This window comes from Gastrolobium bilobum, unplaced genomic scaffold (assembly GCF_033153095.1).
Source record: "Gastrolobium bilobum isolate Gb01-03AN ecotype WA unplaced genomic scaffold, APGP_CSIRO_Gbil_v1 utg47043, whole genome shotgun sequence".
NCBI classification, from domain to species: Eukaryota; Viridiplantae; Streptophyta; class Magnoliopsida; order Fabales; family Fabaceae; genus Gastrolobium; species Gastrolobium bilobum.
In genome coordinates, this window is record NW_026899351.1 from 54939 (window position 1) to 68224 (window position 13286).

The following is a 13286-nucleotide window of genomic DNA, read 5'->3' on the forward strand; positions in this document are numbered from 1 at the left end:
GAGAGTCTGTACTGATTACACGGACTTGAACAAAGTTTGCCCAAAGGATTCTTATCATATGCCTAACATAGACCAGTTGGTAGATAACTCAGCTGGATTTCGTTTGTTGTCCTTCATGGATGCCTACTCGGGATACAACCAGATTCCAATGTACCCGGGGGATAAAGAAAAAATCGCTTTTTTATTGCTGAAAAAGCCAATTATTGCTACAATGTAATGCCATTCGGGCTTAAAAACTTAGGGGCAACCTATCAGAGATGATGAATAAAGTGTTTAAAGATCAGTTGGGCAAGAATGTGGAAGTATACATTGACGATATGATCGTAAAGTCATTTGACATAACGAATCATGTCCGGGATCTTGAACAGACATTTCAAAAGCTCAAGAAGTATCGTATTCGCCTCAACCCGGTAAAATGTGCATTTGGAGTCCCGGCTGGGAAGTTTTTGGGTTTCATTCTAACCCATAGAGGAATCGAAGCGAACCCTGACAAATGCAAGGCAGTACTTGATATGAAAGTACCCCAAAACAAAAAGAAAGTTCAGCAGTTAACCGGTCGATTAGCTGCGCTAACCCGATTTCTGCCGAAGTCTGCTGAGAATGTCCTTCCATTCTTTAATTTATTAAAGAAGGAAGCAATAGAAGGATGGAACCCGGAGTGCCAAGCCGCATTCGACAAAGTCAAGAAATGCTTAGCAACTCCACCAGTGCTCTCAAAGCCAGACCCAGGAGACATTCTAATCCTGTATTTGGCTGTGGGGGAGGAGGCAATAAGTGTTGTTCTGATCAAGGAAACTAACGAAGGCCAAGAGCCGATTTATTTTGTTAGTAGAGCCTTACAAGGTGCATAGATCAGGTATCAAATGCTAGAAAAGGTGGCCTTTTCTTTGCTGATCACGGCCAGGCGATTGAGGCCATATTTTCAGGGGCATCAGATAATCGTCAGGACCAATCAGCCGATACGACAGGTGTTGCATAAGCCGGACCTGGCAGGAAGAATGACTAACTGGGCAATTGAGCTTAGTGAGTACGATATAGCATATGAAAGTCGAAAGGCCATCAAGTCACAAGCTCTGGCCGACTTCATAATGGAGCTGACACCATTAAACCCGGAACATGAGGAGTCTGGGGGGGCATGGAAGGTCTACATGGATAGATCCTCCAACAATAAAGGAAGTGGAGCTGGAATCATACTAGAAAGCCCAGAAGAAGTAACAATTGAACACTTCTTGAACTTGGGATTCCCAACTTCAAATAATCAAGCTGAGTATGAAGCTTTGATAGCCGGGTTGATGCAAGCTAAAGAACACGGAGCTAGAAAGGTTCAAGTCTTCAGTGACTCACAGCTGGTGACTTCGCAAATAGAAGGAAAATACCAGGCCAAAGGTCCTCTGTTGATGAAGTACTTGAGTAAAGTTCAGGAAATGATGGCCGATTTTGATGAGGTGCAGGTCACTCACATCCCTCGAGGGGAGAATAGCCGAGCTGACATCTTGTCAAAGTTGGCAAGCACCAAAAGTCTGGGTAACCACAGAACTGTGGTTCAACAAAGCATAGCAATGCCGAGTTGCATGATGGTGATAACCTTGGCACATGACTGGAGGAAACCCATAGTGGATTACCTGGAAAAAGGAATATTGTCAGAAGATCATCTGGAATCTAGAAAGCTGGTCCGAGATGCGGCACAATACACAATTGTGAATGACAAGCTATTTAGAAAGGGTTTGCACATGGGGATGCTAAAGTGTATGAGCTCGGAAGGAGCAGAATATGTCCTCACCGAGATCCCTGAAGGAATCAACGGCCATCACATGGAAGGAAAAGCCCTTAGAGCTGGTTATTACTGGCCGACAATGGAGGCAGACTCTGAAGAACACGTCAAGAAATGTGACAGCTGCCAGAAGCATGCCAGGTTAATCCTTTCACCACCTGAAGAACTGAAATGCATCTCGGCTCCATGACCCTTCTTCAAATGGGGTATGGATTTACTGGGACCCTTCAAAGTTGTTGAGGGGAAACTTAAGTGGTTGATTGTGGCTGTGGATTATTTCACTAAATGAATAGAAGCAGAGCCAGTCACCATAATCACCTCGGCTAGAGTGCAAAGGTTCTTTGAACGGAATATTGTTTCCAGATCTGGAATACCAGCCGAGGTGGTCACTGATAATGGAACACAATTTGCTGATAAGAGATTTCAACAATTAATGAAAGACCTGCAAGTCGCACATCGCTTCGCATCTGTGGAACACCCACAATCGAATGGGCAAGCCGAAGCAGCCAACAAAGTGATTGTGAACGGTCTCAAAAAATGAATGTTTGATGCTGAAGAAAGCTGGGTTCAACAGCTATACTTTGTCCTCTAGGGTTACAGAACAAGTACCCAAACTGCGACAGGTGAAACCCCTTACAGACTAACGCATGGATGTGAAGCCATGATTCCGGTGGAAGTTGGAGAACCCTCCTGGAGAAGACTGAATAGTCTTGAACAGGGCGAGCAACAAAACAACAAGCTGCTTACTGAAGAGTTAGATCTTGTAGACGAAGCCAGGGTTACAGCTCACTGCCGGGATATGATGAGCAAACAACAAACAACGACAAAGTATAATAAAAAAGTGAGACTAAGAATCTTTGAGAAAAATGACTTGGTACTCAGTAAAGCAGATATTGGCAATAAAAATGCCAGAGATGGAAAGCTAGCTGCAAACTGGGAAGGCCCGTATCGGGTTAAAGAGAAGCTCAGGAAAGGAGCTTACGTCCTAGAAGCAATAGAAGGCAAAGGAATCAAGAGAACCTGGAATGCGGATAAGCTGAAGATATACTACAGCTAAATCCGGGATCTACCTTCACCCACTTGCAGTACTATTCAATTACATTTTCCTCTATTAGGGATTTAATTAAAGCCGAATATGCCGGCAAATTCATGTAGCTCGCAATTTGATATCAATAAATGAGGAATTTTTCTTTTTAAAGATCTATCCTTGTCTATTTTTGATGCATCAATACAAAATTTGAGGTACAAATACAATTTGTCGTAATGACTCTGATCAGGTCGAAATGTTCCCCATTTTGGTCAAGATACCAAAAGGGACAAATGACATTATTGTTTTTACCTTAGATAAAATTGAATTATGAAGTTCAAGTTCAATTAAATGGTTAAGTCAACAAAGACGAGATCCATTATTCATACAGGCTTACCAGAACGAGTAAGTTAAACAAACATGCGTCATCGAGAATGACATAAAGCGAAATCCGTACAATGCTTTGACCTCGGCCAGATCATGAACAAAGAACTCGTAAGATGCACGGGTTTAGTAAACTACATTGGGTTGAAAGATTACACCAATAAGTGGTGTAAGATACTCAAGTAAAACCAGTATAAAACCCGTAAAATGCACGGGTTAGATACATGTATTCAAGTTGGAGTTGCATCCGGTAAACTCGGAATTCAACTTGAATAAGATTTCTTACATAACTTGGAAAAAGCCGGATTTTGAAAGGAAAGATAATCCGAGTTGTGACCCGAGTAGCATGCTAAGGGACAACTCGGACAAGGATTAACGTATGCGCAAAAAGGCTAACTTATTCGCTTAGATAATGCAAACACAAGCTAGACTTTTAACAAAAGTGAATGCGGCTCTATAACGACATATCGGGTTATGCAAACTCGAATACCTAGATAAAATGCATCTATGGTGAAATCGAAAATAACAAATGCAAAACCTCCAATCATAAAGCAGGAAATGCGAAGAAAAGAGAAATGCTTAATGAGCAAAATTAAAACCGGAGTAAAACCAACAATATTCAGGATAAAACAAAACGGGGCCCAATACCCCCAAACAAATTACAAAGCCAACCGGCATTCCGGCCCTTCATGTAGTCTTGTTGGCAGGAGGATCTTCCGACACCGGGACTTCCTTGCCGAATTGATTGGCCGACTCAACTTCCTTTCCGGGCTGGTTAGTTGCCTTCTCACCATCCTCAACGGTAGCGCCTTTGTCGGATTGTGTAGCCGAAACACGGGAAGGAAAGGTGGCAGCAAGAGAAATGATTTGGCCATTGCTAACATAAGCATGAGCATTCAAGCCGACCAGGTTCAAAGGAACATCTGGATTCAGTACTTGGAGTTGACTCAGTACTTGGAGTTGATTCTCAAGTTCACGTTGGTAGAGTTGGGCATTACGCTCAGCTTCCTTCAGCTTATCCTCCATTTTTTTCGTACATCCTCCGGAAGTCATGCATCCTTACGGCCTCAGCAGCCTTCTCATCTCGAAACTTCCCGTATTCAGCCTTAATCTTGGTCAGCTTGGCAGTGGTGTCATCATAGTCCTTTTTCAAAGAGGACAAATCATCCTTCACCTTTAGAAGTTCAGCATAAGTTTTGGCCTTCTCCTCCCGGGATATAGATGCCTCACTTAACGAACGCATATACTTTTGCTTAAGAGTAAGCAAGGGCCTGGCCAACCCGGCCATCTTCAAACAACAAAGCTCCAATTCTTCCACTTCCCTAACTTGGGACGTGGTAAGAGCGGACGAGTTGTAGAAAGACTCCGGGGCAACAATATTTGTATTGGACTCATTATGGTTGCTGCCCACAATAAAAGGGTAAACAATAGCTTTTAGAATGGAGATTGCAGATTTCAAGTTAAAACCTTTTTGGTGAGACTAGTTCTCTTAGGTTCTTTTGAGAATCTCTGAACTTATCAAGGGTGCTTATCCTTGTGGTGTTCATCGACTTATCAATCCTTGGACTGTGGCGCCTTCCAATTTCTAGTTTTTAATTTAATTTCATTCACAAAGTCCAACAGAATAAATCCCTAAATCCTCAATTTTTGTTCCAATCTATCTTAGATCATAACTCGCGTTATACTCGAACTTTTTCGGTGATTCTTGGGTCTAGCGTGCTAATCCCTATGTTGTGCAAAACTGAGCATCTTATCGACGTGCTTGATCCTGAGTCCATATTTGTCGTTATGTTAGGATAGAGGCTCGCTCTGGACGACTAACCCCACTATCGTCTGTGGACTACTCAGATAAAAGAGCTATTAGTATAAGAGAAAGGCATACGATACGCCATTTCTAGGCTTAGAGAAGAGGCGCAATTCGCGTTTCAGAATGTGAACTTTCATGTCATTTTGGAATCGCTGAATCCCGAGGTGTGTAGCTTAAGATGTGATCAATTGTTAATAGAACATTTTGGGGCTGAATTTTCGGCATAAATCCCATCCCTAGGCGATCCAATTCCCCCACTTCTCTAGATGTTCATATCAGAAAATGGCTTCCATGATTTTTTTGAGGAAGAATGTCGATGGAGTGTTGTGTTTTGGAGCTTAATGAAGTGTGTTTAACTCATTTAACTATAGTTGACTTGGTGAACAATTTAAAACATAGTCATTTACCTACTTGCCCTTTCTTTTTTAATTTTATTCTAGCCAAATCACTTAATATTTCTAACGTGTTTTATCTCATAATCCATGAATTTAATCATCTAACATGAATTTTAACTTTCACTAAAATAATGAAATAATTTCTCACCAAATCATTTTTAAGTTTACAGTAACTTTTGCAACACTGCATTTTTACTCAAAAAATCTCTATAATTGTACTTTTATTTGAAAAGTGATTTAAACTGTAAAATTAGATTCTGCATCTAATTAATCTCTTTTAATCATGGGGTTTAAATTGTCATTATATTGGTTTGGGTTATTATACTTCCTCTTTTTAGTTTCATGGAAAAGTTGATTGAGTTATTCCTAATATTTCTTAGCAATAGCAGTGTAAAATGGTAACATAATTATACTTTGAACACTACAAACACTAAGGAAACTTATGATACAGATGTATGAAGTGATCAATTTTATAATGAGGATCAAATATGATTTCAATGGAAATAGGATTGAAATAGGTCTCACATCAAGCAATAAATCAATGGAGAATCTAATCTCTCTCTTTTCTGGGAAGTGTGGAATCTCCTCTAGAAATTCATCCACAAATTCCCTAATACTGGAATAGTTGTAATATCCTCTTAAGTAACACTCAGCAGGCCACCCAAAAGGACAAAACCAAATGATCCTTCCTTCGATGCCTATTTGACTTGAAGTACTGACAAATAAGGCAAAGGACTCTCAACCAAATTCTTGGGAGACATTACTTTCTTCTTACTGCAACAATCAATTAGTACACAATTCTTGGCCAACCAATCATTTCCAAGAATAATCTCAAGACTAAACATTTGTAAGCATACTAAATTGACAGTGTAGTCACGTCTTTCATATTGGAATAGACAATTTTTACACACTGCATAAGTAAAACATTTCCCACCAGTGGTGGTAACAATCTCCAAAGGATGAGAAAGTTCAGACAAAGGCAAATGCAACCTTGCAGCACATGGCCTTACTACAAAAGAGCGGGTAGCTCTCGAGTCAACAAGACTCTCACATCACAACCATTTACATAAATTGTACATTTTATCAAACCGGGAGCTTCCTCTGCTTTCTAATAATCCAATGTATAGACTCTGCCTATGGTTGTAGGCCCTGAAGCTGCTGGTACTGCAGTAGTTTGTACATTTGCACTCTTAGTGTACCCTAAGAACATTCTCTAGCAAAGTGGCTTGGCTTTGCACATTTAAAACAAACATTATGTCTCGCACAACATACTCCTTGATGGTTCTTCCCACAAGTCTTATGATGCAAACCTCGTCGAGAACAACGAGACCCATTAACGAATAGCTGAATAAGGCTCTGAGGACCTTTACTATGTTCAGGTTTAAGTTGGAAAGACCGTGATTCGTCGAAGATGCCACAAACGGTGGTTGAAATCTTTTTGATATTCTAAAGATAAAGATTGCTGATTAAAGACTAATCAACATTAAAACTTCTAAAAATAAGAAAACAATTATATGAAACAATATCAATTTAAAGAAAGATTGAAACTTTCATAATATGAACCATATATTTCGTAACAATACATTCATGAATGAAATTCCTTCACTATAAGAAACGATTTCAAATAATTTTTGTGTCAATAGATAACTAAAAATTTGTTTTTCAAAAGCCCCAAAGCAATTTAAGGTTTCAATGTATCGATTGAAAAAAATTTGAGAAATTTTCTAAATTTTATTGTAATAAAACCCAAAAATTCAGATTCGAAATTTTCTGAGAATATTAAATGAAAATATGCATATTATATATGGTTAGAAAATTCTCATCACGTAAAACAAAAACTCCAAGATTTTCAAGATCAATTGCAAAAAATTCTAAACGAAATTTTATCATGAACTTTAGATTCTATATACAAATTTAGAATTATTTTAATAATAAAAAAAAATTGGGTCTTATAATCATACATGCATAGCTTTGATACCAAATGAAAAAGATAATTTTCAACCCATTGGTCAAACCCAAGAGTAGAAATGAGAAAATGCTAGTGCATGGAGGACTAATATAACTTTAGATATGTGAAAAAATGTTGTTTAGTAATTTTGAATATTTGTTAAAAATTATATTATGTTTCAATTCCAAAAAATTCTAAACGAAATTTTACCATGAACTTTAGATTCTAAATGCAAATTTAGAATTATTTTAATAATTAAAAAATTGGATCTTATAATTATATATGCATAGCTTTGATACCAAATGAAGAAGATCATTTTGAACCCATTGGTCAAACCCAAGAGCACGAATGAGAAAATGCTAATGCATGGAGGTCTAATATAACTTTAGGGGGCAGGATAAACTTACCACCCAAAATATTTACCACCTTTACAACCAATCTAATCACCGTTGATTTCCGTCAATGTAACGGTTATAATTTATTGAGAATTAATAATTAATTAATAAGTACAACTCAATAATTTTTAATAAAGTATAACTGTTAGATTGACAGAAATCAACGGTGATTAAGTTGGTTGTAAGGGTAGTAAATATTTTTTGTGGTAAGTATATCCTTCCCCTAACTCTAGATATGTGAAAAGTTGTTGTTTAGTAATTCTGAATGTTTGTTAAAAATTATATTATGTTTTACTGATTGAGAAAATTATATTAGGTTTTACTTTTTTTTTATTAATTTCATTGCATTTCTTTGTTATTTTTTTATAGGGAAAGTTATACTTAGAACTTATTTTTGTTTACAACATTTTACAACCATATCTTGATCATTGATTTTTGTCAATCAATGAGTATTATTTTCGCAAATCAAACTTATTAATTAATATTTAATATGAAATGAATGATAACCGTTGATTGACTGAAATCAACGGTAAAGATATGATTGTAGGCCATACTTGTTCAATTTATCTCTTTCAATGTTGTAAAAAAAAATAGATTGTAAATATAACCTTTCCCTTTTTTTGAATGTTTGTTAAAAATTCGTATGACTTTTTAAAATTTTATAAATTCATATTGTTCTTTCAAATCTTATAAATTCTATTAAAATATTTTATAATTCAATCTTATGAAATATTCATGGTAAAAAAAATCTTTTGAAAAAGTCTTTAAAGTCTATCCAATTCTAAATAATCTTTTAAAATCTATAAAAAAAATTATCATAAAAAAATCTTTTAAAATTTTAATCCAATACATCCCTCAGCAAAACTGAACGTGAAATAAATACGATTTAAATCAAATTTCATTAATCAGAAAATTAAGTGCTTTCTTGAATTTTTTTCATCAAATCTAAAAATTTCAGCTGAACGGCAGCCATTAATGCCGTTGCCACATCATATTTGGAGATTAGTTTTTATTCCCTTCTCTTCTCTCTCCCTAGGGTTTTTCACTCACAATCTGAAGGGAGAGTAGTGAAGCTGAAACAGAGGGGCTAAGGAAGAAGAAGAAAAAGATGGCTCGTAACGAAGAGAAAGCGCAGTCTATGCTGAACAGGTTCATCACTCTGAAGGCGGAGGAGAAGAAGAAACCGAAGGAACGAAGGCCCTTCTTGGCCTCCGAGTGCCGCGACCTATCAGATGCTGACAAGTGGCGCCAGCAGATCATGCGCGAGATCGGCCGCAAGGTCGCCGAGATCCAAAACGAGGGACTCGGCGAGCACCGCCTCCGCGACCTCAACGACGAGATCAACAAACTCATCCGCGAGAAATCCCATTGGGAGCGCCGAATCGACGAACTCGGCGGCCCCAAATATGCCAGACACTCCGCCAAGATGACCGACCTCGACGGCAACATAGTCGATGTCCCCAACCCTGGTGGCCGTGGCCCCGGTTACCGCTACTTCGGCGCCGCGAAGAAACTCCCTGGCGTCCGGGAGCTTTTCGAGAAGCCGCCGGAGCTTCGGAAGCGGCGAACCCGCTACGACATTTATAAGCGGATTGATGCAAGTTATTATGGCTACAGGGATGAGGAGGATGGTGTAGTTGTGCGCGTGGAGGGCCCTGCTGAGAAGAAGATGCGTCACGAGACAGCGGAGGAGTGGCGGCGGTTGGAGGAGATAAGGAAGGAGGCGAGGAAGGGTGTGAAGAGTGGGGAGGTTGTGGAGGTGACTGCGGCAGTGAGGGAGCTGCTTCGTGAGGAGGAGGAGGATGTGGTGGATGAGGAGAGGAGGAGGGAGAGGGAGATGAGGGAGAGGTTGGAGGAGAAGGAGAGGGAGTTTGTTGTGCACGTGCCGCTGCCTGATGAGAAGGAGATTGAGAGGATGGTTCTTGAGAAGAAGAAGAAGGAGCTGTTGAATAAGTATGTTAGTGAGGGTCTCTTGGAGGAACAGAGTGAGGCTAAGGACATGCTTAACATTCAGCGTTAGTTTTATTTTTAGTTCTCTCTTTTGTAATTGACTCAAGAATAGCACATTTGGGTGTAGATTTGTTGGGTCTTTTAAGTAACTTTGATATGTAGTTCACCCAGCTGAAAATGCTAAACTTCCCCTTTGATATGATTTTTCTCACTGGATTTGTATATTTGATATTTTGACTGCAATTACTCTCACCCTGACTGATCTTGTGAACTAGGCCTTGAGAACTCTTTGACATTGCTCATCGATTGCATAATGTTTAGGGGGCCATCTTTGGTTTTTGTATGCTAATATATTTTTCTCTTGTTATCTGTTAGTGGATTTAGACATGAATATATACACTTGAACAGTTGAACTTATGAATTTGAAATGTTGATCAAATCACTGTTAAAATAATCTGAATTACTCAAGCAGAAAGAATGACTATTGCATTTTGCGTGAAAGGAAAGCACCTTAACATCAACGCATCTCTTTGTCTACAAAGCACTTTTCGTGGGTATGTATGTATCAAGGTGTCTGCTTGGACTTAACTCTAGTGTGGGTTTTGATTTTTGTGTACTTTGATGTTTCATTTGTAGTTATATCAGCCATTTTGTAATTCTGATTATTTTGTCTTGCTTTTTTGATTTTGAAATTAGGTATCTGTTTATGAACTGACTAGGTTCAAAGTTTTTAATGCTATTTTCTAGAATGATTGAAAGAAAATTGATTGCATAGACAAAAGCTTGATATGGAATAAATCATTTATACAAGTTGGACTGCATGAATGAGTTTAGATGCATCGTATAAGAAGCTTTTAACTCTCACTTGGTCTGTAATTTTGTTGCTTAAAAATAGTACAATTGATAACATAACAAGTTAGAGAGGAGAATGATATGTGCTCAAGTTGAATTTTCTAGCAAAATGAGCGGAACCCAATGAAATATATTTTTCTGCTCATTTTTTTGGTTTTGGATTATATTTTAAGTTGAATTTGATATAATCTATCTGTTTAGTTGAGAGATTAGAATGGGTATATAAATTTGGTTGACTAGGTTCCAATTAAAGGTTGTTACTTTTGTTATCTTGCTCTGGGATTTGAGAATGAAGTATATTATGTGTTTGATTAAATGTCTAAATGGTGCATGATCCCTGTTTTCCTATTTTATACTCGGTTTTTAATCTTTATTGTGATGGCTCAGTCTTAATCATACTGTGAGAACTCATTATTATTTTTATTTTTTAATTGTGACTGGATTATTGGTTTTACTGTGTAAGGACTCTTAAGTCAAGAAATATTTGATTGGATTATTCTTCGAATTTTTTCCTGTGGTGTGATTTTTTGCTGTGCTTAATTGGTAATCAAACCTTTAGGAGACTACTCATACATTTTCATAATTCATGTGTGATACTAGGCTGTTTGATTTGGGCCAAATTTCTTATGATATTTTGATTGCCTGCCTTTGGTTTTAAGGGTTTTTTTTTGCCATGATGCATCAAGACTAAAATCTTTGTATTTTTCTGCATTTTAATGATTGAAAGTGATATGAAAGATTGGGCTGTTTGAAGGTTGAATTAAGTATCTTCCATTAATCTTTTATTAAAATGAACACTAAATGAAGATGATCTTCCATTATATCTTCATTTGTTCAATTAATCTGTTTCACATTTATGTTTAGTTATGATGAGGATAATGATGACCTCTCTAGTTATAATCAGTTTCTATTACTCTTGATGATTGATTGACCATTTTGTAAATGATGATTTAATACGTTTTTAGTTTCTTATAGCATGAACTCTTGTACCTCATACAGTCATACTTAAACTGGTTCAGTGCCAGCTTGATGGGTTTCTGTCGTTGGAAAGTTTCTCACTTGTTGATCCTTGTTATTACTGGTCTGAAAGTCTTGTAATCTATGTGATTCTACTCCAAAATGTCATGATTAGAGTTTAATGGCTGATAGTGGCGTAATGTTTATGCTTATATGAAGTTGAGACACTGAATAAATTCAGGGATTCCTCAAATTATTGAAGTCCTATTAGTAGCCTGGAAAAGGGAAAAAGCAGACCTAACGGTATCCTCTCTGTATTTGTTGTGAATACTGACTCTGGATTATGAGATTGTTTCGCTGTCAGATGTAGTGTTTGATTAATTCAAAATTTACTATATGGAATTTCATGTTTTCACTTGCCAAGGTTAGTTATCACATTACTCCCTCCTCCTTTTATGGTAGTTTTTTAGGCATTTGTTTAGAATTTCCCTAGACTCACATGTGTAAGATAATCAGGCTTACGAGAGATCAGAGGATCCTATGTATGTGCTAGATAATAAGATACCGATAGACCTTAAGTACTATCTTGAGAATCAAGTTAGCAACGTTGGTTTAATAAATGTTTTAATAAATGTTTTAGATTTCCCCATTGTTTACTGTTCTTTATTAGCTTCAGTCATGTTGCATCCAATTCTGAGGATATTTTAGCCAATTCTGAAGAATGCTAGCAAGGAACTTCTCCATGGAAGCCACACTAGATCTATTTCTATTTCTTTTTTTTTTTGGTAGGGGATCTATTTCTATTTCTAGTCTGTCAAACAGTGGCATAATGTAATTTGCTAGGAAATAGCTTAGTTGCAAAGTGTTACTTAGGTATCTCATTTTTTTCTTTATATATTGTATTGTTTTGATAGAGGGCAAGCATGGAGTAGTATTAAAATTGCTTCTTTGTGACCAAAGGTCACGGGTTCAGATTCAGAAAAAAGCTTCTTTGCCAATATTCAAAGGTAAGCTTGGTGAGGATTGCTCTCGTCTCTACCCTCGCTAATTGTGATTTAATGGGGAGTGATTTTGTTTTATATTGTATTGTTTTGAGGCTCTGAGGATATTGTGGTTAATTTTATATTTATATGTTGATATTCCCTTTTTAGGGGTTGCTTTTGATTCTAGTAAAGAAAAGACACGCAGGAACTACAAAGAATTACCATTTATGCGCATGGAGAACTTTATTAATAGCTAGGCTGCATATTTGAGAGATTTTCTACTGAGTTGAAATGTATAAGAAACATAATCCAGCACTATATTCTAGAATAGTTAGGAAGAACTGTGCTTTATGGAAGCGAGCATAAGTCTTAACCCCCCCAACATAAAAAATAAAATAAAAATAAATCAAACTGCCATATGCCAATAAATCAATGCCCACCGTAACTGTAAGCCAAGGCTTGTGAGGTGTATGCCAAAAAATCAATGGACAATTATACCATGAAAGTTGTGTTTTGGGCTAATTGTATTGTGCTCTTGTGCTTACGTTATAATTCTTTCTTGACCCATGTAATTTATTTGCTGATCTGTGCCCAATGAATTAGGTTGCTGTCTTTTTCCTTTCAGACAACCAAAAGACGATTTCTGTACTCTATACTCTTACTACGTGTATATACAAAAAAACTCCCAATTGAAGGATACGTTTGAATGACAGGTACTGTTTTTCTGAGGGCTGGTGCAAATGTCCTCTGAACGGGTTCTATAATGTTTATATTTGCATGATTTCTTTCATTGAAGTTGTCTTTGATTTTTTTCTTC

At 37.3% G+C, this 13286-nt stretch overlaps 2 protein-coding genes across 2 annotated transcripts; both read left to right on the forward strand.

Moving 5' to 3' along the window:
* The first annotated feature begins 998 nt into the window (after positions 1-998).
* On the forward strand, positions 999-2828 carry LOC133289797 (uncharacterized). The gene is made up of 3 exons (XM_061487794.1): positions 999-1912; positions 2135-2285; positions 2364-2828. The coding sequence occupies exons 1-3, from the start codon at positions 999-1001 to the stop codon at positions 2826-2828; spliced, it is 1530 nt and encodes a 509-aa protein (XP_061343778.1).
* A 5895-nt stretch (positions 2829-8723) lies between these two features.
* LOC133289795 (uncharacterized) lies at positions 8724-9948 on the forward strand. The gene has a single exon (XM_061487792.1). The coding sequence runs from the start codon at positions 8836-8838 to the stop codon at positions 9745-9747; it is 912 nt and encodes a 303-aa protein (XP_061343776.1). The 5' UTR covers positions 8724-8835; the 3' UTR covers positions 9748-9948.
* The last annotated feature ends 3338 nt before the right edge of the window (positions 9949-13286 follow it).

Excerpts from the sequence above, each read along its gene's own strand:
- LOC133289797 (XM_061487794.1), top strand. The coding sequence starts at position 999 with ATGACTAACTGGGCAATTGAGCTTAGTGAGTACGATATAGCATATGAA. Across the intron at positions 1,913-2,134 it reads AGCTGCCAGAAGCATGCCAG|ATCTGGAATACCAGCCGAGG; the intron begins GTTAATCCTTTC and ends TATTGTTTCCAG. Across the intron at positions 2,286-2,363 it reads AAGCCGAAGCAGCCAACAAA|GGTTACAGAACAAGTACCCA; the intron begins GTGATTGTGAAC and ends TTTGTCCTCTAG.
- LOC133289795 (XM_061487792.1), top strand. The coding sequence starts at position 8,836 with ATGGCTCGTAACGAAGAGAAAGCGCAGTCTATGCTGAACAGGTTCATC.